Source organism: Rutidosis leptorrhynchoides, chromosome 7 (genome assembly GCF_046630445.1).
Source record: "Rutidosis leptorrhynchoides isolate AG116_Rl617_1_P2 chromosome 7, CSIRO_AGI_Rlap_v1, whole genome shotgun sequence".
In the NCBI taxonomy this organism is placed as follows: domain Eukaryota; kingdom Viridiplantae; phylum Streptophyta; class Magnoliopsida; order Asterales; family Asteraceae; genus Rutidosis; species Rutidosis leptorrhynchoides.
This window is the reverse complement of record NC_092339.1, coordinates 290,115,111-290,142,946: the sequence shown is the minus strand read 5'-3', so window position 1 is coordinate 290,142,946 and position 27,836 is coordinate 290,115,111. Positions and strand designations below refer to the sequence as shown.

General features: G+C 35.1%; 1 protein-coding gene across 1 annotated transcript; it reads right to left on the bottom strand.

Annotated features, from left to right (window-relative positions):
- Positions 1-1,544: 1,544 nt before the first annotated feature.
- LOC139857116 (cytochrome P450 CYP72A219-like) lies at positions 1,545-4,482 on the bottom strand. Its single transcript, XM_071845841.1, has 5 exons — positions 4,205-4,482; positions 3,814-4,034; positions 2,707-2,951; positions 2,218-2,602; positions 1,545-2,143 (listed from the first exon to the last, which is right to left on the bottom strand). Exons 1-5 carry the CDS (start codon positions 4,479-4,481, stop codon positions 1,718-1,720), a joined length of 1,554 nt encoding a protein of 517 aa, XP_071701942.1. The 5' UTR covers position 4,482; the 3' UTR covers positions 1,545-1,717.
- Between the last annotated feature and the right edge of the window lie 23,354 nt (positions 4,483-27,836).

Here is a 27,836-nt window from a genome sequence, read left to right as displayed (position 1 = left end):
TGTTATAAATGCATTGACATCTAATGGTTAGTATTTTATACTTTTTGTATATGTTGCTTTTGCCTTAAGGGTGTGGGTTGGAAATCTTAGTTTTTGAACATGTTTTCATATCTTTTAATGACAAAATATATAGTTTATTAGTTTGTATGTATTATTATTCTTTGCACAAATGATATATATTCAGTCTATTAGTGCAGTAGTTTCATTTGCTTAATTCTTGGTTCATTTATGAAGCGTGGATTCTGAGTGATGTATTTATTTTGGAATCATGTAAATGTTTTTTTGAAAGTTATGCTTCTTCGCTAGTGATGTTTAAGAATATTTGGCTGAGAACTTATCTTTTTATTTATGTTTCCATTACTCTTTATTTCTACCAAGCTCTTTAAGAGCTATATTTGAATACCTGGGTCCATAATTAGTATGTCAGTTGTTGTTCATTGTTCATTTGCTATTTAAACTTTGCAGTACGTATTTACATGACGTTGATAAGTTGATGGATTTTAAGTTCTTTGAATTTTGTTATCTTTAAACTTTGCATAAATAAATATTATTTTGTATGAATGACCATTTTTGTTCAAGCAGACCCATGTTTATTGACTATGCAACCGCAAGAAGTCACCTACTTAACAACAATATGGACATAATCATTAAGTCTTAAGATGTACTACTTTGACGTTCTATGGAATCCGTTTTAACTTAAAATCATCTTTAAAGGAATGCTTTAATTTGAAATGGTGTTTTAATAGGACATGTATGTATGAAGAGTCTTTAAGTAGTTTTATTCCTGGTCAATCAAAAGATGAAACAGGGGATATAACAAAATATGTATGTGAAGAAATGAATTGTGGTTAGTATGTATACATTATGTAATTTAGTACCTAGTGGCATAATGGTTCGAGTTTAGATGGTAGATCAGGGGTCAATTTGGTTGTATATGCCTTCTGAGATTAGTGAGTTCTTTGTTTTTCAAGAAGAAAAAGAATTGTCTTGATGGTTAATTGAGAATCATAAACTAAAGATATTTTAATGATGTAGGAGGGTTATGGGGAATAGTATAAATTCAATTTATCTTCAAATATTGTTCATTTCTCACATTTTAAAATGCATTATTTATATTCAACTAGTAATTAGGTCATATTGGGCCATGGCCCCATCCTGCTAATGTTTTTACGGAAAGAATACACTTTTAAAAGAAAGACAACAACCCAAAAAAAAAAAAAACTACAGGACGAAAATGTTGACGCCATGATGACGTCAGCCGGATACTATTCCTACCTGTCGGCTGATATACTTATTTGGAAATTATTTTAATCGTCACCTATATACAACATATCTACTCTATATGTTATTAAGTTCAAATTAACCAAATTTCATATGTTATTGCATATAGTGAATGTAATAATGTCATTTTTTTTCCAAAAATTTAATATATTTGATTTAAATAACCCGTGAATCCATGGGTGTCTTAACTAGATCTATATGCAACTGTAAGCGCATGAAACCATCACACATGCATTTTTCACTTAGAATTGCTCACATTTTAAACTATACAAACACTAATTGTCGTATATTTTATTTCACAAAAAGTAAGTTGTTTTATTGTTTACACTTAAAGTTTATATCCAACAATACGGTAATAATCTTCAGAGAAGATTAAATAATTGTTGCTGACCCTAAATGTGGTGTAACGGGAATCTGATAATACAACTACAATACACTAGCGCTTATGCAAGATTAAGTGGGCGCCAAATTGAGGTTGAAGAGTGATGATAGTATATGGAGCGTGAGAATACGATGGGGAGAGCTCAAACGAGAAGCGCAAAAGAATCATAGCAAGCGTCATTTTAGCTTCCAACATAGTAAAGTTTTGTCCAATGCATACACGTGGACCCCCACCGAAGGGGAAATACACGGTTTGCCCCTTGGTTACCTTTGATATACCTTGTGAAAACCTATCCGGATTAAACTCTTTCACATCCTCACCCCATACACCTGGATCATGATGTAAAAGCATTGTGTGCAATTGAATGTGTGTTCCTGCAGGCAACATTATGTTTCCTAGTTTCATTTTTTTGTTTACGATTCGTGACATTGCTAGCGCAGGAGGGTATAGCCTAAGAACCTCGAGGAAGATACTATTAATCTGCAAATTAAAAAATGATAGGATAAGGCTATAAGCCATTGAAACGAGGGGAGTAAAATAAATAGAAAACGTACAATTTTTAGCTTATTTAAGCCCTCAATGTCTGGTTTTCTATCCCCAAAGACCTTTAAAACTTCTTGTCTTGCACGATCTTGCCAATATGTGTGTTGACCCAACAAGACCATAGTCCAAACAAGCAAAATTGCGGTAGACTCTTGGCCTGCAAAGTAGAAAAGCTTGCATTCTTCTATGATATCGTCTATGCTAAGTCCAAATTTCTTATTTCCACGCTGTTTAATCTCTTTATAATTAGAGTCTAATAGTATGCCAAGGAGGTCGTCCTTGCTACTTCTTATTGCTTTCATTTCTATCACTCGTTTGTCAATAATACTACTTATCAAACCCTTTACTTCTTTGTAAATTGCTTTTATCCTCTTGTTGCTTTTTGTTGGTAGAAATCTACAAAATAATATGAAAACCTAGAATCATTGACTTTAATGTAAAAATGTGGCATTTAACAACATATTTGGTTTTCATAAACATTCAGATGTAGATGTACTGACTGTGATCCTGGAATGTAGATAGATCGAGATGCTGTTATTATTAGCTCAACTTGTTCTTGTTGAAGTTGAAATATCTTTCTTCCTTCACCAGAGCTACTGCCAAAGACCGTGCGAGATATTACATCACTAGTCATAGTTTGGAAATGAGGCCACACATCGATTTCACATGAGCTTTTGTCTTTAAATGCTTCTTCCCACTTGCTAATCATCTCATTGCAACTTTCATAAAAAACAGGTACCATATGCTACGATGAAACACATAAGAATTATCTTTACAGTCTCATAAGCAGAAATGATAAAACACTAAATATCTTTAAGAAAGTACAGGAGCAATATCCCAACCAGGGCGGCTGAACCAGCCCTATGCAAAAAAGGTCAGTGGCCCCCAGTGGATAATTGATAATTACTAAAATTTTAAATTATATATTTTAATGTAACAGTTGTCCAGGTTTGCTTAAAAGTCACTCAGGTCGTTGAAAGAAATGATCTATTAATGCCAAAAAAATTGTCATTCAAAAAAAACTTCATAAGTACCTTTTTATAGCCATTGTATTCATATAAACAATACACTCTAGCTGATGTGGGATGGATCAGATAAGCGTCTACTATACGTCGACTGTAAACATACTCAGATATTGTATTCATTTAATCTTTATTTGTTGTATACATCAACTAAGTTTATCATTTTTATATGTTTTCGATTTTTTGCAAAAAAAAAAAAAAAAAAAAAAAAAAAAAAAAAAGTTTATCATTTATTAAATATCTTTATCATTATAATATGTAATTTCATAATTTATTTAAAGACTTAAAGATAGTTAATTAACGGCTTTATTTACACGAACTTTCAATGAACGGCTTAAATTCTCTGTCATTTTCTTAAAGATTCTTAAACCGATTTAGCAAAGAGTCATTTTATTTAAAGTTATTTTGAACCGTATTAAGAACGCGAGACATTTTTGCCCCCATCAAAAATTCTAGATCCGCCACTCCAACTAGATGTGGCAAAAGGTGTAGTTTTGCCCCTTCCGTCTAAATGACTCGGTTATAATTTTCAGAATATGTCAGTATGTCACATGTAATCCTAACTAATGGACAAAGAAGCAAAACCTTAAGCTTTTCAACAAGAAAAGCCGAATTGATGATCTTTCGATGTTTCTCCCATTGATCACCTTCGACATTCGCAAGCCCTATTGCTAGCAAATTCCGTAACGGGTTTCCTCCTCTTGTCTTCGGAAAGTCTTTATAATTTCCCAACATCTCCTTTATCATTGTTGGATCGGTTATATGTAGTATCGGTTTTGGACCCATCCATGTAAAGCAATTCTTACCTAGCAATCATTCATCATAACATAATGATAACTCAAATCACAATTAGATTATAAAATCTATTTGATCTGTTAGTTACTTAAATGACTTCTACAGCATAGAAATGTTATATCATAAGAGCATCTGCTACCAAAATCTTATACATGATGAGATAAGACAAGACAGTACATACCATGAGTGGTAACCATGATATTAGTGAATGACAAAACTCGTGGCACGATATCATCAGTCAAATTAATGGGTTTGGAATATGCAACAGTTATCATCTTCGCCATCTCCTTCATATCTCCATACAACAGCTTGTAAGTGGTTCCTTTGAGTCCTTGTTCTCTTAGACATTTCTCCATCTTCTTCGGTGTAAACCAAACCCAATCCAAAATCCTCCATATAAGTATCACCACAAGCATCCCTACACCACATATTACAATCAAGCTTGGGCTTAGTTCCATCATGGAAATAAGAGGTTAGTTACTATTTGGTGTTATAAACTTATGATGGAAGATTGAAATATACTCAGTAGTCTTCAATTTATTGCTGAATATTTGTCAACTGGAGTCCCTAAAGATAGAGTAATTAAGTTTCTTACATATGTTATTGTTTACTTTTATTTTTATTTTTTTTTTATTCTTTTGTCTTCTAACTTTCCGTGGTGCTAAAATTATACTTAAAAATCAAAATGTATAGGCTACTTAAAAAAAAAGCCTTAATCATACATTTCCATACTACACTGAATGTATATGTATTATACATGTTAATGTGGAATTTATTCAAGATAAAAGGTTATTAGTAGAATTCAATTCCATCCATACATTTAGTCAAGCGTAAATTAAAAGTCAATTTTGTACTCTTTAATAACTCAGAATTATTCTACACAAAAAAATAAAACGTATGTATCTCCCTCAACCGCCCAATCTCTCATATCCATACCTTGGAATACCCTGCATCATTTCGAGCTATTGACTAATGTTGATAATACCGCACTTTTCTTACCTAAATGAGATCATCTTCCAATCATCACTTTATCACAAACGCCATACCATACATGTCATACAAAGGAAGTTGATGATGATGTTGGACCCCAACCAAGAAACTTGATCAAATACGATCACAAACCCACAACAATAAATGAACAATTAAAGCATAATAATAAAAATAAAGATAAACGACGCAGGCAGGTAACGTGGTCATATCCCAACTCCAAAACACGGAGAAATGTTTACTCCAAGGCGCAAACAAGAGATTATATTTACTACTGTATAAAATTGGTGCACACAATTGCATGTTACATAGTATAAAGTGAATATTTCCCATTGAATTGAATCATTCTCATTAACTACAATATATAGAAAATACAATGGGCTGGAACCCTACAGGCTATACAATAAAAGTGGGCTATGGGCTAAACATATAAAATCAACCTACAAAACTATATACACACTACTAATACATAGGGGTATATTTATAGTGCTAAATGAATACGAATCGGAATCAAACGAGGAGTCTGAGTCAAAAACCAATTTCAACCCGTCAAACCATTCTCCCGATACGGGAGACTTTTCTCCCTATACGGGAGACAGCTCCCTATGCGGGAAAATTTTCTCCCTATATGGGAGACTCTTTAGCAATTGAATTCTTTCCTTTTTTTGATCAAACTCTTCACACTCTAACAAGTGATGATCACAAATGTTCATAGTAGATATTGTCTGTTTGACCTCCGACTTACCTATCATTCAGCCACCCGCAGTTTCACGGTTTTGCTTTCCAATACGCGACTACCAAAAGAGGTATCCTCACCCTCCCTCATAAAGGGTATTTCGTTCTCCTCCCCCACCGATGTGGGACAAGTCTAATAACTCACCTGCCTTCAACATCAACTCCAATGAAGTCATCACGAGTACGTTTTTACTCAACAATCATAATGTTTATATACTGTCAACACCGGTGCTGATAGAAGCTTATTCGCTAGAGAATTCTGTCACAACATTTACAATCGAATATCTTCCCCATACAACGTGTACTCTATAGAACTATTAAACTGGTAAGTTTTGACCTCGTGGTTGGAACAGACTGGTTATCTGACTACAAAACCAAGGTTGTTACGACAAGAAGGCTATTCGAATTCCACTTACCGATTGAGAATAAATGATGGTGTACGTAGAGAAGATCAGTACACCATTGCGTTTCATTAATTGCTCGAAGGTCCAGAAGTACATAAGATAAGGAGGTCTGGCAATTCTGGCACATGTGAGCAAAGTTGAATCTGTAGTTAAGAGACCCGAAGATGTCCCCACCGTTAGAAATTTTTCGTAAGGTCCTTTCGAGAGAGTTACCTGGTCTTCCACCTCACGTTGAAGATGAATTTCAGATTGATTTGGCGCCTTGAGCCGCCCTATTGGCTCGCGCACCGTATAGACTTGCACCCTAGAGCTACAAGATTTGTTGGCTATGAATGCCAAGCTGAGGAACAAGGTGCTCACATGGAATAGGAACTACCCATGGTGAAGAACATCATGGTTGTAATACTTTGATCCGTGTCTGGCGCAAACATATGGACTTTATGGCCGAGTAGTTCAGAGTTCGAGCATCAAATTTTTTTTTTTTGTTAAGAAGAAGGATGGATCCACGAGACTTATTGATTATAAAGAACTGAATAAGCATAAGCTGACTATCAAGAATAGATATCCACTACCGAGAATCGATGATCTGTTTGATCAGCTCCAAGGATCTGGATGTTACTCTAGGATTGACCTGAGGTCAGGTTATCATCAGATGAGAGTAAAAGAGACTGATATACCAAAGATGTCATTTAGAACACGCTACAGACATCATGAATTCACAGTAATGTCGTTTGGTTTGACGAATGCACCAGCAGTGTTCATGGATCTCATGAACTGCGTATGTAAGCTATACCTAGACAAATTTGTTATTGTTTTTGATAATGCTAAAAATGAACATATATTTCATAGCATTATCCTTCAAGAAAGACAAGCTTTTGGTTGCAATTGTTCTATTTACAAGTGATATTCGTTTAAATAATAAAAGGTGAAGACAAAAGACAGATTCGACGATTTGAAGACGCAAACGACCAAAACGCTAAAAAGTACAAAATACAATCCAAGTGGTTCAATTTATTGATGAGAAACGTCTAAAAGTTACAAGAGTACAAGCCGTAAAACGCAAAGTACAAGATATTAAATTGTACGCAAGGACGTTCGAAAATCCGGAACCGGGACATAAACCAACTATCAACGCGCGATGCAACGGAGCTAAAATTACAAGTCAACAATGCACAAGAATATAATATAATATATAATTAATTATATAAAATTATATATATTATATTATATATTAAATTAATACGCGCAGCCCACGTTTTGGAATCATTGTGTGCAGGAAAAGGCTGCCATGCGATCGCATGGCCATCTTGCCTAAATCCCATGCGATCGCATGGCTTGCTGTAGCAGGTCAGGTCCTATAAATTGAAGTGTTTAGTCGACGAATTTACATATATATATCCATCTACTCTCTATCTCTCAAATATATATTTATATTTATATTTTAATTATAATTTTAATATTAAAGTTAATAATAATAAGGTTATGTTAGCGAATGTTTTAAGTTTGTAAGTCGAAACTCTGTCCGTGTAACGCTACGCTATTATTAATCATTGTAAGTTATGTTCAACCTTTTTAAATTAATGTCTCGTAGCTAAATTATTATTATGCTTATTTAAGTCGAAGTAATCGTGATGTTGGGCTAAATATTAAGATTGGGTAATTGGGTTTTGGACCATAATTGAGGTTTGGACAAAAGAACGACACTTGTGGAAATTAGACTATGGGCTATTAATGGGCTTTATATTAACTAAATGGTACCTCGATAATTTAATATAAAGGTTACAATTTGATGTATCTATAAATAACCACATACGCTTAATCGGGTACAGTGGGCGGGATATCTATAAATACAAATTATTGTTCATTTTACCGGACACGGGAATGGATTAATAATTAATGGACTCATTAAAAAGAGGTGGATTACATTCAAGGGTAATTGGTGTAATTGTTAACAAAGTATTAAAACCTTGGATTACACGCAGTCGATAACCTGGTGTATTCATTAAACAAAGTATTAAGACCTTGTTACAGTTCGAATCCCCAATTAGTTAGAATATTTGACTTCGGATATAAGGATAATTTGACGAAGATCCTCGCACTTTATAATTATGACAGATGGACTGTTATGGACAAAACCGTATGGACATATCGAATAATCCAGAACAAAGGACAATTAACCCATGGTAATAAATTAAAATCAACACGTCGAACATCATGATTACGGAAGTTTAAATAAGCATAATTCCTTTAAATTATATCTCATCGTACTTTTTAATTATCGCAATTTTATTTATCGTTATTTTATTTATCGTCATTTTATTTATCGCACTTTAAATTATCGCACTTTTATTATCATTATTTACTTTACGGTTTAAATTAAGTCATTTGTATATTTAATATTTTACATTAGGTTTTAATTGTGACTTAAGACATAAAATCGACAAACCGGTCACTAAACGGTAAAAACCCTCTTTTTATAATAATAATAATACTACTTATATGTATGTATATATATATATATATATATATATATATATATATATATATATATATATATATATATATATACAAATATAGTTTTTAAAAAATATAGCGTTAAACTTGGCTAGCTCCCTGCGGAACGAACCGGACTTACTAAAAACTACACTACTGTACGATTAGGTACACTGCCTATAGTGTTGTAGCAAAGTTTAGGTATATCCACTCTATAAATAAATAAATAACTTGTGTAAAATTGTATCGTATTTAATAGTATTTCGTAGTAAAAATATAACTATTTCGTATACACTGAAATGTCCCGTTCTTATTGATTAAAAATGTTCCATATTAATTGATTTTGTTGCGAGGTTTTGACCTCTATATGAGACGTTTTTCAAAGACTGCATTCATTTTAAAACAAACCATAACCTTTATTTCATCAATAAAGGTTTAAAAAGCTTTACGTAGATTATCAAATAATGATAATCTAAAATATCTTGTTTACACACGACCATTACATAATGGTTTACAATACAAATATGTTACAACAAAATAAGTTTCTTGAATGCAGTTTTTACACAATATCATACAAGCATGGACTCCAAATCTCGTCCTTATTTAAGTATGCGACAGCGGAAGCTCTTAATAATCACCTGAGAATAAACATGCTTAAAACGTCAGCAAAAATGTTGGTGAGTTATAGGTTTAACCTATATATATCAAATCATAATAATAGACCACAAGATTTCATATTTCAATACACATCCCATACATAGAGATAAAAATCATTCATATGGTGAACATATGGTAACCGACATTAACAAGATGCATATATAAGAATATCCCCATCATTCCGGGACACCCTTCGGATATGATATAAATTTCGAATTACTAAAGCATCCGGTACTTTGGATGGGGTTTGTTAAGCCCAATAGATCTATCTTTAGGATTCGCGTCAATTAGGGTGTCTGTTCCCTAATTCTTAGATTACCAGACTTAATAAAAAGGGGCATATTCGATTTCGATAATTCAACCATAGAATGTAGTTTCACGTACTTGTGTCTATTTTGTAAATCATTTATAAAACCTGCATGTATTCTCATCCCAAAAATATTAGATTTTAAAAGTGGGACTATAACTCACTTTCACAGATTTTTACTTCGTCGGGAAGTAAGACTTGGCCACTGGTTGATTCACAAACCTATAAAAATATATACATATATATCAAAGTATGTTCAAAATATATTTACAACACTTTTAATATATTTTGGTGTTTTAAGTTTATTAAGTCAGCTGTCCTCGTTAGTAACCTACAACTAGTTGTCCACAGTTAGATGTACAGAAATAAATCGATAAATATTATCTTGAATCAATCCACGACCCAGTGTATACGTATCTCAGTATTGTTCACAACTCAAACTATATATATTTTGGAATCAACCTCAACCCTGTATAGCTAACTCCAACATTCACATATAGAGTGTCTATGGTTGTTCCGAAATATATATAGATGTGTCGACATGATAGGTCGAAACATTGTATACGTGTCTATGGTATCTCAAGATTACATAATATACAATACAAGTTGATTAAGTTATGGTTGGAATAGATTTGTTACCAATTTTCACGTAGCTAAAATGAGAAAAATTATCCAATCTTGTTTTACCCATAACTTCTTCATTTTAAATCCGTTTTGAGTGAATCAAATTGCTATGGTTTCATATTGAACTCTATTTTATGAATCTAAACAGAAAAAGTATAGGTTTATAGTCGGAAAAATAAGTTACAAGTCGTTTTTGTAAAGGTAGTCATTTCAGTCGAAAGAACGACGTCTAGATGACCATTTTAGAAAACATACTTCCACTTTGAGTTTAACCATAATTTTTGGATATAGTTTCATGTTCATAATAAAAATCATTTTCTCAAAATAACAACTTTTAAATCAAAGTTTATCATAGTTTTTAATTAACTAACCCAAAACAGCCCGCGGTGTTACTACGACGGCGTAAATCCGGTTTTACGGTGTTTTTCGTGTTTCCAGGTTTTAAATCATTAAGTTAGCATATCATATAGATATAGAACATGTGTTTAGTTGATTTTAAAAGTCAAGTTAGAAGGATTAACTTTTGTTTGCGAACAAGTTTAGAATTAACTAAACTATGTTCTAGTGATTACAAGTTTAAACCTTCGAATAAGATAGCTTTATATGTATGAATCAAATGATGTTATGAACATCATTACTACCTTAAGTTCCTTGGATAAACCTACTGGAATAGAGAAAAATGGATCTAGCTTCAACGGATCCTTGGATGGCTCGAAGTTCTTGAAGCAGAATCATGACACGAAAACAAGTTCAAGTAAGATCATCACTTGAAATAAGATTGTTATAGTTATAGAAATTGAACCAAAGTTTGAATATGATTATTACCTTGTATTAGAATGATAACCTACTGTAAGAAACAAAGATTTCTTGAGGTTGGATGATCACCTTACAAGATTGGAAGTGAGCTAGCAAACTTGAAAGTATTCTTGATTTTATGTAACTAGAACTTGTAGAATTTATGAAGAACACTTAGAACTTGAAGATAGAATTTGAGAGAGATCAATTAGATGAAGAAAATTGAAGAATGAAAGTGTTTGTAGGTGTTTTTGGTCGTTGGTGTATGGATTAGATATAAAGGATATGTAATTTTGTTTTCATGTAAATAAGTCATGAATGATTACTCATATTTTTGTAATTTTATGAGATATTTCATGCTAGTTGCCAAATGATGATTCCCACATGTGTTAGGTGACTCACATGGGCTGCTAAGAGCTGATCATTGGAGTGTATATACCAATAGTACATACATCTAAAAGCTGTGTATTGTACGAGTACGAATACGGGTGCATACGAGTAGAATTGTTGATGAAACTGAACGAGGATGTAATTGTAAGCATTTTTGTTAAGTAGAAGTATTTTGATAAGTGTATTGAAGTCTTTCAAAAGTGTATAAATACATATTAAAACACTACATGTATATACATTTTAACTGAGTCGTTAAGTCATCGTTAGTCGTTACATGTAAGTGTTGTTTTGAAACCTTTAGGTTAACGATCTTGTTAAATGTTGTTAACCCAATGTTTATAATATCAAATGAGATTTTAAATTATTATATTATCATGATATTATCATGTATGAATATCTCTTAATATGATATATATACATTAAATGTCTTTACAACGATAATCGTTACATATATGTCTCGTTTAAAAATCATTAAGTTAGTAGTCTTGTTTTTACATATGTAGTTCATTGTTAATATACTTAATGATATGTTTACTTATCATAGTATCATGTTAACTATATATATATATATATCCATATATATGTCATCATATAGTTTTTACAAGTTTTAACGTTCGTGAATCACCGGTCAACTTGGGTGGTCAATTGTCTATATGAAACATATTTCAATTAATCAAGTCTTAACAAGTTTGATTGCTTAACATGTTGGAAACATTTAATCATGTAAATATCAATCTCAATTAATATATATAAACATGGAAAAGTTCGGGTCACTACAGTACCTACCCGTTAAATAAATTTCGTCCCGAAATTTTAAGCTGTTGAAGGTGTTGACGAATCTTCTGGAAATAGATGCGGGTATTTCTTCTTCATCTGATCTTCATGCTCCCAGGTGAACTCGAGTCCTCTACGAGCATTCCATCGAACATTAACAATTGGTATCTTGTTTTGCTTAAGTCTTTTAACCTCACGATCCATTATTTCGACGGGTTCTTCGATGAATTGAAGTTTTTCGTTGATTTGGATTTCATCTAACGGAATAGTGAGATCTTCTTTAGCAAAACATTTCTTCAAATTCGAGACGTGGAAAGTGTTATGTACAGCCGCGAGTTGTTGAGGTAACTCAAGTCGGTAAGCTACTGGTCCGACACGATCAATAATCTTGAATGGTCCAATATACCTTGGATTTAATTTCCCTCGTTTGCCAAATCGAACAACGCCTTTCCAAGGTGAAACTTTAAGCATGACCATCTCTCCAATTTCAAATTCTATATCTTTTCTTTTAATGTCAGCGTAGCTCTTTTGTCGACTTTGGGCGGTTTTCAACCGTTGTTGAATTTGGATGATCTTCTCGGTAGTTTCTTGTATAATCTCCGGACCCGTAATCTGTCTATCCCCCACTTCACTCCAACAAATCAGAGACCTGCACTTTCTACCATAAAGTTCTTCAAAAGGCGCCATCTCAATGCTTGAATGGTAGCTGTTGTTGTAGGAAAATTCTGCTAACGGTAGATGTCGATCCCAACTGTTTCCGAAATCATTAACACATGCTCGTAGCATGTCTTCAAGCGTTTGTATCATTCTTTCGCTCTGCCCATCAGTTTGTGGATGATAGGCAGTACTCATGTCTAGACGAGTTCCTAATGCTTGCTGTAATGTCTGCCAGAATCTTGAAATAAATCTGCCATCCCTATTAGAGATAATAGAGATTGGTATTCCATGTCTGGAGATGACTTCCTTCAAATACAGTCGTGCTAACTTCTCCATCTTGTCATCTTCTCTTATTGGCAGGAAGTGTGCTGATTTGGTGAGACGATCAACTATTACCCAAATAGTATCAAAACCACTTGCAGTCCTTGGCAATTTAGTGATGAAATCCATGGTAATGTTTTCCCATTTCCATTCCGGGATTTCGGGTTGTTGAAGTAGACCTGATGGTTTCTGATGCTCAGCTTTGACCTTAGAACACATCAAACATTCTCCTACGTATTTAGCAACATCAGCTTTCATACCCGGCCACCAAAAATGTTTCTTGAGATCCTTGTACATCTTCCCCGTTCCAGGATGTATTGAGTATCTGGTTTTATGAGCTTCTCTAAGTACCATTTCTCTCATATCTCCAAATTTTGGTACCCAAATCCTTTCAGCCCTATACCGGGTTCCGTCTTCCCGAATATTAAGATGCTTCTCCGATCCTTTGGGTATTTCATCCTTTAAATTTCCCTTTTTTAAAACTCCTTGTTGCGCCTCTTTTATTTGAGTAGTAAGGTTATTATGAATCATTATATTCATAGATTTTACTCGAATGGGTTCTCTGTCCTTCCTGCTCAAGGCATCGGCTACCACATTTGCCTTCCCCGGGTGGTAACGAATCTCAAAGTCGTAATCATTCAATAATTCAATCCACCTACGCTGCCTCATATTCAGTTGTTTCTGATTAAATATGTGTTGAAGACTTTTGTGGTCGGTATATATAATACTTTTGACCCCATATAAGTAGTGCCTCCAAGTCTTTAATGCAAAAACAACCGCGCCTAATTCCAAATCATGCGTCGTATAATTTTGCTCGTGAATCTTCAATTGTCTAGACGCATAAGCAATCACCTTCGTTCGTTGCATTAATACATAACCGAGACCTTGCTTTGATGCGTCACAATAAATCACAAAATCATCATTCCCTTTAGGCAATGACAATATAGGTTCCGTAGTTAGCTTTTTCTTCAATAACTGAAACGCTTTCTCTTGTTCATCCTTCCATTCAAATTTCTTCCCTTTATGCGTTAATGCAGTCAAGGGTTTTGCTATTCTGGAAAAGTCTTGGATGAACCTTCTGTAGTAACCAGCTAGTCCTAAAAACTGGCGTATGTGTTTCGGAGTTTTCGGGGTTTCCCACTTTTCAACAGTTTCTATCTTTGCCGGATCCACCTTAATACCTTCTTTGTTCACTATGTGACCGAGGAATTGAACTTCTTCCAACCAAAATGCACACTTTGAAAACTTAGCGTACAATTCTTCCTTCCTCAATACTTCTAACACCTTTCTCAAATGTTCACCGTGTTCTTGGTCATTCTTTGAGTAAATAAGTATGTCATCAATGAAAACAATGACAAACTTGTCAAGGTATGGTCCACACACTCGGTTCATAAGGTCCATGAACACAGCTGGTGCATTAGTTAAACCAAACAGCATGACCATAAACTCGTAATGACCGTAACGTGTTCTGAAAGCAGTCTTTGGAATATCATCTTCTTTCACCCGCATTTGATGATACCCGGAACGTAAGTCAATCTTTGAATAAACAGACGAGCCTTGTAGTTGATCAAATAAGTCATCGATTCGCAGTAGTGGGTAGCGGTTCTTGATGGTAAGTTTGTTCAACTCTCGGTAGTCGATACACAACCTGAATGTACCATCTTTCTTCTTGACAAACAAAACAGGAGCTCCCCACGGTGATGTGCTTGGTCGAATGAAACCACGCTCTAAAAGTTCTTGTAATTGGCTTTGCAGTTCTTTCATCTCGCTGGGTGCGAGTCTGTAAGGAGCACGAGCTATTGGTGCAGCTCCTGGTACAAGATCTATTTGAAATTCAACGGATCGATGTGGGGGTAATCCCGGTAATTCTTTCGGAAATACATCGGGAAATTCTTTTGCAATGGAAACATCATTGATGCTCTTTTCTTCAGTTTGTACTTTCTCGACGTGTGCTAGAACAGCATAGCAACCTTTTCTTATTAGTTTTTGTGCCTTCAAATTACTAATAAGATGTAGCTTCGTGTTGCCCTTTTCTCCGTACACCATTAAGGGTTTTCCTTTTTCTCGTATAATGCGAATTGCATTTTTGTAACAAACGATCTCTGCTTTCACTTCTTTCAACCAGTCCATACCGATTATCACATCAAAAATCCCTAACTCTACTGGTATCAAATCAATCTTAAATGTTTCGCTAACCAGTTTAATTTCTCGATTCCGACATATATTATCTGCTGAAATTAATTTACCATTTGCTAATTCGAGTAAAAATTTACTATCCAAAGGTGTCAATGGACAACTTAATTTAGCACAAAAATCTCTACTCATATAGCTTCTATCCGCACCCGAATCAAATAAAACGTAAACAGATTTATTGTCAATAAGAAACGTACCCGTAACAAGCTCCGGGTCTTCTTGTGCCTCTGCAGCATTAATATTGAAAACTCTTCCGCGGCCTTGTCCATTCGTGTTCTCCTGGTTCGGGCAATTTCTAATAATGTGGCCCGGTTTTCCACATTTATAACAAACTACATTGGCATAACTTGCTCCGACACTACTTGCTCCACCATTACTCGTTCCGACACCATTTGTTCCTTTCGTTCTGTTAAACCCTGGTCCATAGACCTCACACTTCGCCGCGCTATGACCATTTCTTTTACACTTGTTGCAAAATTTGGTGCAGAACCCCGAGTGATACTTTTCACACCTTTGGCATAGATGCTTCTGATTGTTGTTGTTGTTGCGGTTGTTATTGTTGTTGGGATGATTGTTGTAGTTGCTGTTGTTGTTGTTGTTGTTGGGCCGTTTGTTGTAGTTGCGATTGATGTTGCGATTGTTGGGATAATTGTTGCGATTATTGTTGTAATTGTTGTTGTTGTTGTATTGGTGATTCTTATCACCGTTTTCCTCCCACTTTCTTTTAACTTGCTTCACATTGGCCTCTTCAGCAGTCTGTTCTTTAATTCTTTCTTCAATCTGGTTCACTAGTTTGTGAGCCATTCTACATGCCTGTTGTATGGAGGCGGGCTCGTGTGAACTTATATCTTCTTGGATTCTTTCCGGTAATCCTTTCACAAACGCGTCGATCTTCTCTTCCTCATCTTCGAATGCTCCCGGACATAATAGGCACAATTCTGTGAATCGTCTTTCGTACGTGGTAATATCAAATCCTTGGGTTCGTAACCCTCTAAGTTCTGTCTTGAGCTTATTGACCTCGGTTCTGGGACGGTACTTCTCGTTCATCAAGTGCTTGAATGCTGACCACGGTAGTGCGTACGCATCGTCTTGTCCCACTTGCTCTAGATAGGTATTCCACCATGTTAACGCAGAACCTGTGAAGGTATGCGTAGCGTACTTGACTTTGTCCTCTTCAGTACACTTACTTATGGCAAACACCGATTCGACCTTCTCGGTCCACCGTTTCAATCCGATCGGTCCTTCGGTTCCATCAAATTCCAAAGGTTTGCAGGCAGTGAATTCTTTGTAGGTGCATCCTACACGATTTCCTGTACTGCTAGATCCAAGGTTATTGTTGGTATGTAGCGCAGCTTGTACTGCGGCTATGTTTGAAGCTAGAAAAGTACGGAATTCCTCTTCATTCATATTCACGGTGTGTCGAGTAGTCGGTGCCATTTCCTTCAAAATAGTCAAATGGAACAAGTTAATCATACAGAATATTAAGAGTAGTTAATAGTATTTCGTAGCATAATATGAACTCATTTATAAAAGCTTTTTCTTCATATTAGCGTTTTATAAGTTTAAATTCCGGTAGTACCTACCCGTTAAGTTCATACTTAGTAGCTAATATACAATTCAACTACTACAATTCTATATGAAAAACTGATTATAATAATATTTCGCGTTCAAACTTTTACACAATATTTTACAAACTTACAATACCGCTTATTTTACATATAGCATGAAATATAGCACACAATAAATTTGATACAAGATGGTTGTGAAGATAATTCTAGCTAGTACACAAGTCGTTCAGCAAAGGCAATAAAGACACGTAATTCATACGTCCAGAAACAAGTCATGCATTCTGGTTTTACTAGGATTACTTCCCATCCTTGGTCTTGTGGAACATAACCGTTATGGCCGTTGATAAGACAGCGTGTTGTAACGTCGTCAAAGGGACGAGGGTTACGTAATGTCCAACAGTCCCGTAACAATCTAAAAACCTCATTTCTTACCCCAATTACCGACTCCGTCACTTGTGGAAACGTTTTGTTTAATAGTTGTAGCCCGATGTTCTTGTTCTCACTTTGGTGAGAAGCGAACATTACTAATCCTTAAGCATAACATGCTTCTTTATGTTGCATGTTAGCCGCTTTTTCTAAATCACGAAGTCCAATATTCGGATATATTGAGTCAAAATAATTTCTTAACCCATTGCGTAAAATAGCATTTGGGTTCCCCGCAATATATGCGTCAAAGTAAACACATCGTAACTTATGGATTTCCCAATGTGATATCCCCCATCTTTCGAACGAAAGCCTTTTATAAACCAAGGCATTCTTGGAACGTTCTTCGAATGTCTTACAAACTGATCTCGCCTTAAATAGTTGTGCCGAAGAATTCTGACCGACTCTAGACAAGATTTCATCAATCATGTCTCCGGGTAGGTCTCTTAAAATATTGGGTTGTCTATCCATTTTTGTGTTTTATACTGTAAAATAGACAAGAGTTAGATTCATAAAAAAAATACTTATTAATACAAGCAATTTTTACATATATCATAAAGCATAAGCACACTATATTACATATATTACACCACACGAATACAACTATCTTATTCCGACTCGCTTGTTTCTTCTTCTTCGGTTTTGGTTCGTTTTGCCAAATTTCTAGGGATATATGATGTTCCCCTAATACGAGCCGTCGTTATCCACATTGGTTTAGAAAAACCTGGTGGTTTAGAGGTTCCCGGGTCATTGTTACAACTTAAGGACTTCGGGGGTTGACGATACATATAAAGTTCATCGGGGTTGGAATTAGATTTCTCTATTTTTATGCCCTTTCCCTTATTATTTTCTTTTGCCTTTTTAAATTCAGTTGGGGTAATTTCTATAACATCATCGGAATTCTCGTCGGAATCCGATTCATCGGAGAATTGGTAATCCTCCCAATATTTTGCTTCCTTGGCGGAAACACCATTGACCATAATTAACCTTGGTCGGTTGGTTGAGGATTTTCTTTTACTTAATCGTTTTATTATTTCCCCCACCGGTTCTATTTCTTCATCCGGTTCCGATTCTTCTTCCGGTTCCGATTCTTCTTCCGGTTCTGACTCTTCTTCCGGTTCCTCTTTGGGAACTTGTGAATCAGTCCACGAATCATTCCAATTTACATTTGACTCTTCATTATTATTAGGTGAGTCAATGGGACTTGTTCTAGAGGTAGACATCTATCACATAATATCAAACGCGTTAAGAGATTAATATATCACATAATATTCACATGTTAAAAATATATAGTTTCCAACAAAATTTGTTAAGCAATCATTTTTCAAGTAAACACGGTCGAAGTCCAGACTCACTAATGCATCCTAACAAACTCGATAAGACACACTAATGCAAAATTCTGGTTCTCTAAGACCAACGCTCGGATACCAACTGAAATGTCCCGTTCTTATTGATTAAAAACGTTCCATATTAATTGATTTCGTTGCGAGGTTTTGACCTCTATATGAGACGTTTTTCAAAGACTGCATTCATTTTAAAACAAACCATAACCTTTATTTCATCAATAAAGGTTTAAAAAGCTTTACGTAGATTATCAAATAATGATAATCTAAAATATCTTGTTTACACACGACCATTACATAATGGTTTACAATACAAATATGTTACAACAAAATAAGTTTCTTGAATGCAGTTTTTACACAATATCATACAAGCATGGACTCCAAATCTCGTCCTTATTTAAGTATGCGACAGCGGAAGCTCTTGATAATCACCTGAGAATAAACATGCTTAAAACGTCAACAAAAATGTTGGTGAGTTATACGTTTAACCTATATATATCAAATCATAATAATAGACCACAAGATTTCATATTTCAATACACATCCCATACATAGAGATAAAAATCATTCATATGGTGAACACCTGGTAACCGACATTAACAAGATGCATATATAAGAATATCCCCATCATTCCAGGACACCCTTCGGATATGATATAAATTTCGAAGTACTAAAGCATCCGGTACTTTGGATGGGGTTTGTTAAGCCCAATAGATCTATCTTTAGGATTCGCGTCAATTAGGGTGTCTGTTCCCTAATTCTTAGATTACCAGACTTAATAAAAAGAGGCATATTTGTCATAACCCGTCCTTAACCATAAGAACGAGTTAGATAACGTATGATTTCATTGCGAGGTATTGACCTCTATATGCGACATTTTTAAAAGAACAACTGCATTTATTTTACATTACAAACCATAACTCTTATTTTAATACAAGCTTTAGACAATAAAAAGATGATTATCGTTTAGCGATAATCTTAGACTTACAAACTTTACATGTGATGATAACAATACGATTTCTAGCATATTTTACATTACAAATCCTCCGATATGCAGTTTTATTTTTGACACAAATATGCATACTCAAGATCTTGTTTAAATTCAACATGTTGCAGCGGAAGCTTTTAGTTATCACCTGAGAATAGACATGTTTAAAACGTCAACATAAAGTTGGTGAGATATAGGTTTAATGCCGGCAGCGGTATAAATATAGACCACAAGATTTCATATGTAAACATTTTAATAAAAATATTCTAAGTGGTTGAGCACTTGGTAACCATACTTAACATTTAATCACGTCGCATATTCCCTTTATTATGAAATCTTACTACACCGTACCAAGTGTAGTCACAAAACGAAGTACTGTGCAACCGTTGAATACTGGTCGTCCAGTCCGGTTGGGGTTGTCAGGCCCGATAGATCTATCAACAGGATTCGCGTTTACAATACCGCTGTAAATAGTAGTTACCAAACTACAGGGAAGTATGCCAGTGGTACAACTCAACGTAGAATATATTTTTCAGTTACTTGTGTCCATATCGTAAAACATAAAATACATGTATTCTCATCCCGAAATACTTAGAGTTTAAAAGTGGGACTATATACTCACTTTTGCCTTGAAGATATATATATTTTGACTTGGTCTCCGGTTGATATCACGAACCTATCCATATATAATATATCAATATATTTTCATTTTAAACAATCGTCACGTATATATATACTTATAATACTTTTAATGTCTTCTTAGTCCGTAGTTAGCAGTCCGATGTTAGTAATCCAATTTTAATGGTTCATATTTAGGTGTTTAATAAATAAAACCCCCATCGAAATAAATAAAACCCCCATCGTATTCGTATTGGTCGGGATTAATCTTGACCCATGGTACCGGTGTTGTCAAATGACGTGTTGCGTACATAAAGTACCGGTGTTGTCAAATGACGTGTTGCGTACAATCATGGGATCTTATGATTAATCTTCTCGTATTGTTTACGGGTGATCCTGAAATATATAAAATTAAATTATGTGTACATATATATAAAATATCATGTTATTTTAAAAAGATGTGATTTATTTAATTTTTCTCCAATTATTTTCGTGGCTAAACTAGTCTTGGATATCCGATCTCGTTTTGGTCATAGTTTCTTCGTTACAACTCCGTTTTCGTTGGTTCAACTTGCCACTTCCTTGGATCGAGTTCTTCTTTAAGACTATGAACTGTAAATACCTTAGTTTGTATTCGAAATCACAGGTCATAGGTCAAACTTTGGTGAAACTTATGAAGTTAATTATTTTCCCTTATGTAAACAACATTAAATGATTATTTTTCTAAAAATACTTATACTTTGAGTTAAATCATGAAATTTTTATGTGTTATCATATTCATAGTAAATATAATTTTTCCAGAAAATAAACCTCCAATTCAAGGTTCAAAATAGTTTTTAATTATCCAACCCAAAACCGCCCCCGATTGCACTCCGACGTCGTAAAAATAGTTTTTAAGGTGTTCTTTGAAAAACCAAGTTATACCTTGTTAAATTAGCATATATTTATGATATATTACATGTCTTGAAGTATTTTAAAAGTTAAGTTAGAAGGATCTATTTAGTTTGCAAACAATTTTGAAAACATTCAAACTATGTTCTTGTTGTTAAAATTTTATACCATAAAATAAGATAACTATATATATATGAATCGAATAAGGTTATGAACAAAGTTACTACCTCAAGTTACTTGGACAAGATTGCTGTAAAAGAGGAGTAAAAACCTAGAACCAAAAGAGTGGTGGAGTTGGATGAAAGATTGGAAGTAAACTTGTGTTTTTGGAAGGATTCTTGAGGTGTTTTTGTAAGGGTTTTATTATGGTGATTAAGTGATGTTTTTGAAGCTAGATCTTCATGGTTGTGAGCTGAGATGGTTAAGGTGTTTAGGGTTCATAAGTGTGTGTGTATTTAGCTAGAGATTTGAGGTAAAAATGAATCAAAAATGGAGTACTCTTAACCCCTTTAAAAACGTGAATGGGGGGAGACAAAGACAATTTTCAAGTTTGTAATCTTGTTAATTAGTCATACAATAATACAAAAGTAATTACCTTATACATAAGGCATGAACAAGGGCTGGTTAGGTGGTGATTTGATGTGTATATACCAATAGTAAATACGTATAGAAGCTAGGTATGATACGAGTACATATACTCTAGATATACGTATAGAAATCCTGTGAAAACGGAACGAGGATTCAAATATAGTTATCTTTTGTGAATATACTTATATTGTTTTATGTATTTAAGTCCTTAAAAAGTGATTAAATACATTACATATACGATATATGTATAAACATTATAGGTTATAAGTATTTATATCAAAAAACGTTACTTAAAGTTATCGTTTTGAAAACTTAAGTTAGTAGTTTCAAAATATACTTATAACTTATTGTTATTAATACAAAATGAGATATTAAAACATCCTTAGATCATGTTAAATATGTATATATACATATATATACACAAACGTATAATTATCATATGTTATATAGTTCGTGATATCATCGGTCAAACTAGACGGTCAAACGTTGTGTAAATCTCTTTTCAAAAACATAAGTCTCAACAATTTGGGTTGCTTATCATATTGGTAAGGTTTAATTTATGTAAATATTAATCTTATAAGTATAGATCGATCGAAAAAGTCCGGGTCATTACAGTACCTACCCGTTAAATAAATTTCGTCCCGAAATTTTAAAATCGTACCTATTTTGCGTCATCGGGAAACAAATGCGGGTATTTTTGTTTCATTTGATCCTCTCGCTCCCAAGTAAACTCGGGACCTCTTCGTGCATTCCAACGAACTTTAACGATCGGTATGTTGCTCTGCTTGAGCCGTTTAACTTCACGGTCCATGATCTCGATTGGTTCTTCTATGAATTGTAGTTTCTCGTCAACTTGAATTTCTTCAAGAGGAATGGTGAGGTCTTCCTTTGCAAGACACTTTTTAAGGTTCGAGACGTGAAATGTATTATGTACTTCGGCGAGTTGTTGCGGTAACTCGAGTCGATAAGCTACCGGTCCGATGCGTTCGATAATTTTGAACGGGCCTACATACCTTGGGTTTAGTTTACCCCTTTTTCCAAAACGTATTACACCTTTCCAAGGTGACACCTTTAACATAACCATGTCACCGATCTGAAACTCTAATGTTTTCCTTCGGACATCGGCGTAGCTCTTTTGGCGACTACGGGCTGTTTTCAATTTCTCCTTGATTTGCACTATCTTCTCAGTAGTTTCATGGATGATCTCGGGTCCAGTTAATTGTCGATCTCCTACTTCGTTCCAACAGATAGGGGATCTACACTTCCTTCCATACAGTGCTTCGAATGGTGCAGCTTTAATGCTCGCATGATAACTATTATTATACGAGAATTCTGCTAATGGTAAATATTTATCCCATCCGTTTCCAAAATCGATCACACATGCCCTAAGCATGTCTTCAAGAGTCTGAATTGTTCTTTCACTCTGCCCGTCAGTTTGCGGATGATATGCGGTACTCATATCCAAACGAGTTCCTAGTGCCTCCTGTAGTGATTGCCAGAACTTTGAGGTAAATCTACTATCACGATCAGATATAATGGAAATAGGTATTCCATGCCTTGAAACTATTTCCTTTATATATAATCGTAATAATTTCTCCATTCTATCCGTTTCCTTTATAGGCAAGAAATGTGCAGATTTGGTAAGACGATCAACAATTACCCAAATGGTGTCGTATCCCCAGGCAGTCTTTGGTAACTTCGTGATGAAATCCATGGTAATACCATCCCATTTCCATTCTGGGATTTCTGGTTGTTGAAGTAACCCTGACGGCTTTTGGTGTTCTGCTTTGACTTTGGAACAAGTTAAACATTCCCCAACATATGTTGCAACGTCTGTCTTCAAATTAGGCCACCAATAATGCGTCTTAAGATCTTGATACATCTTTCTAACTCCAGGATGTATCGAGTATCTTGTCTTATGTGCCTCATTCAATATCAACTTCCTTAATCCACCCAACTTTGGTACCCAAATACGGTTTGCAAAATATTGAATTCCATCTTCCAGTATAACGAGTTGCTTCTCATACTTCTTCATTATTTCATTTCCTATATTTTCTTTAGTAAGTGCTTCTCGTTGAGCCTCTTTGATTTGTGAGTTGAGATTCATGCAAATTTTTATGTTCATCGCTCGAACTCGAATTGGTTCTCGTTCCTTTCTGCTTAAAGCATCGGCCACCACGTTTGCCTTCCCGGGATGATAACGAATTTCACAATCATAGTCGTTTATCAGCTCGACCCACCTACGTTGCCTCATGTTCAACTGTTTCTGATCAAAAATATGTTGAAGACTTTTATGATCAGTAAACACAGTGCATCTAACCCCATATAAGTAGTGTCTCCATATCTTCAACGCAAACACGACTGCTCCCAGTTCTAGATCATGCGTCGTATAATTCCGCTCGTGAATCTTCAATTGTTGAGATGCGTATGCAATAACTTTCTTTCGTTGCATAAGAACACAACCAAAACCTTGTCGCGAAGCGTCACAATATATTTCAAAATCATCGTTCCCTTCAGGTAACGATAAAATAAGCGCCGTAGTTAACTTCTTCTTTAGTAATTGAAATGCGTTCTCCTGCTCTGAGGTCCATTCGTATTTCTTCCCTTTTTGCGTTAACACTGTCAACGGCTTAGCTATTCGGGAAAAATCTTGAATAAACCTTCTATAATAACCGGTTAAACCCAAAAATTGGCGTATCTGCGTTGGTGTCTTAGGAGTCTCCCATTTTTCAATGGCTTCAATTTTTGCTGGATCAACCTGAATTCCTTTGCTACTAACAATGTGGCCAAGAAATTGCACTTCTTTCAACCAGAAAGCACATTTAGAAAATTTAGCATATAGCTGTTCTTTTCTTAACAACTCTAATATCAACCTTAAATGCTGCTCATGCTCTTGCTCACTCTTGGAATAGATAAGAATATCATCAATGAAAATGATAACAAACTTATCTAAATATGGACTACAAACTCGATTCATGAGGTCCATGAATACAGCTGGCGCATTCGTCAATCCAAACGGCATGACCAAAAATTCGTAATGACCGTAGCGTGTCCGAAAAGCAGTTTTCGGTATATCTTCTTCTTTGACACGTAATTGATGATAGCCCGATCTTAGGTCAATTTTCGAGTACACACATGATCCTTGGAGTTGATCAAATAAGTCGTCAATTCTCGGTAGTGGATACCGATTCTTGATAGTTAACTTATTTAATTCACGATAATCTATACACATTCGGAAAGATCCGTCTTTCTTCTTGACGAATAAAATTGGAGCTCCCCACGGTGAAGTACTTGGTCGTATGAATCCACGATCCAGTAATTCTTTTAACTGACTCTGAAGTTCTTTTAACTCGGACGGTGCAAGTCTATATGGAGCACGGGCAACCGGTGCAGCTCCTGGTACAAGATCTATTTGAAATTCTACAGATCTAAATGGAGGTAATCCCGGCAACTCTTCCGGAAATACTTCAGGAAAATCTCTTGCCACAGGCACGTCATTGATGCACTTCTCTTTTTCTTTCTTTTCGACTTTATTAACATGTGCTAAGATAGCATAGCACCCTTTCTTCAAGCACTTTTGAGCTTTCAAATAACTAATGAGTTTTAGCTTTGAGTTACCCTTCTCTCCATAAATCATTACTGGCGTTTTATCCTTACGAGGAATGCGAATTGCCTTCTTGGTGCACACAATTTCAGCTCCTATTTTGGACATCCAGTCCATGCCGATTATTACATCAAAACTTCCTAATTCTACGGGTATCAAATCAATCTTAAATGTTTCTCCGGCTAAATTTATTTTACAATCACGGCAAATTTTATCGGCTTTAATTAGTTTACCATTAGCTAACTCAATCATGTACTTAGCATCTAGAGGTAATGATGAACAATTCAATTTAGCGTGAAAGTCTCTACACACGTAACTTCTATCAGCACCAGTATCAAATATAATAGATGCGGATAAGTTATTAATGGTAAACGTACCCGTAACAAGCTCCGGGTCTTCACACGCCTCTCTAGCATTAATAACAAATGCTCTCCCTCGTGCAGGTCCGATATTCTTCTCTGGATTCGGGCACTGGCTCTTATAATGACCCTGTTTCCCACATCCATAACAAGTAACAGTAGCCAAAGCAGTTCTATTTGCATTAGTGGCAGGAGTCTTGGTACCATTTGTATTTGTAACGAGAGCCCTACAATCTTCAGCAAGATGACCCTTTCGATTACATTTGTTGCATACCACATTACAGTAACCAGAGTGATGTTTGTGGCATCGGTTGCATAAAGGATTTTGTCCTTTATACCCAAAGCTTAAACCACTACCCGCACCTTGCGTGATTTCTTGTTTCTTAAAAGATTGTTGTTGGTTACCTCGATCATAATTTCCATTCCACTTTCTTTTGTTACCTGATACCTTCACATCAGTATTGGATACTTTCTTATCCATGATGACCTGATCCATTAGCTCGTTTACCATGGTTATAGCTTCATGAATTGTCTTAGGTTTCGATGCTGTAACATTTGCCTTGACCTTTTTGGGCAAACCATCTTTGTACATTTCAATTTTCCGTTCTTCGGTTGGAACCAATTCAGGACATAGCAAAACTAATTCCATGAATCGCTGATTGTAGTTGGTGATTTCAGTACCAATAACCTTCAGACTTCGTAATTCATCTTCCAACTTCCTAACCTCGTTCCTTGGACAATACTCGTTGATTAACATTGTTTTGAATTCTTCCCAAGGAGTATCATAAGCTACATCTCCTCCTACAGCCTGAACATAATTTTTCCACCACGTGAGTGCACTATCTTGTAAAGTGCACGATGCATACTTGGTCATGTCCTTTTCAACACAACCACTTATTTTAAACACAGTCTCCATCTTTTCTATCCACCGGGTTAAACCGATCGGTCCTTCTGTTCCACTGAATGATGAGGGCTTGCAAGCTTGAAAAGTTTTGTAAGTGCACCCCACACGAGGATTTGGGTTAACTGCAGCACCTCTTGCAGCCTCGACCCATAACATTCTGTCGTTCACTCGCTGATTGATGAGTTCCTGGATTTCTTGTTCCGTCATTCGGTTCAATCGCGCCATATTCTTCTATAAGAATGAAAAGAAAATAATTATTCACATGGAATATTATAGATGTAGTGTATATTTACAGTACATTATAGCTTATTAATAATATGAACCAGGTATTATTATAAAAGCCTTTTCTTCTTATTAGCGTTTTATAATTATATCTTGGGTAGTACCTACCCGTTAATGTCCATACTTAATAGCTTAGTACAGAATCAATTACTACCATCTAAATAATACTTAACCATGGAAAATTATTGCATTTCACACTTCACTATTTTACATATGCTTATCTTACATTGAACATTAAGCAAACCACACTAATAATATTATACAAAACATTATATGATCCCATGGTTTAATACGGCAGCGCATCGTTTGGTCTATTTTCTAGGACGTTTAGGTTCAAAGAATCGCTTAACGCTTATCCTGGCTGTCTGCCTATATTTTGGCTGTGGGACTGAAGAACTGGATGCCGGGATAGAACGAATAGGAATAGCGGGAATAGGGGTGGTAGTGTCTAGTGGAGTTGGTGCCACATCATCCTTATTAAACTCAAGATTTGAATTTTCTAATTCATTAGCCTTTCGTTTCTTTCCTAGTTCGAACTTGTCTTTCGTAATTTCCTGTATTTCTTCCTCGGGTTCACTTTCCTCCTCTTGTTCACTTTCCTCCTCGGGTTCACTTTCCTCCTCGGGTTCACTTTCCGGGTTCTTTATAGTTGGTTCATCCGGAATTTGTGAGTCTTGCCCAAAGATATTATTTTCGTCATCGGATAGGTTAATGACTGAAACACCATCTGAAGATTCTGATTCGGAGTCGCTGAATGTGATAATAAATTTTGAGCCCGACATCTATCACACAACAACTAACCCATTAGTACTACATAATATTTACATATAAATTTTAACCAACAATGATAAGCAATGGTTTTTAAAATCAGACCCGGTCAAAGTCCAGACTTACTAATGTATCCTAAC

Bases quoted from the DNA above. Each gene is read 5' to 3' on its own strand.
- LOC139857116 (XM_071845841.1), bottom strand. From the start codon at position 4,481: ATGGAACTAAGCCCAAGCTTGATTGTAATATGTGGTGTAGGGATGCTT. The intron at 4,035-4,204 runs GTATGTACTGTC...AATGATTGCTAG, and splicing joins TATCATGGTTACCACTCATG to GTAAGAATTGCTTTACATGG. The intron at 2,952-3,813 runs GTTTTGCTTCTT...GTTTCATCGTAG, and splicing joins TTCTTGTTGAAAAGCTTAAG to CATATGGTACCTGTTTTTTA.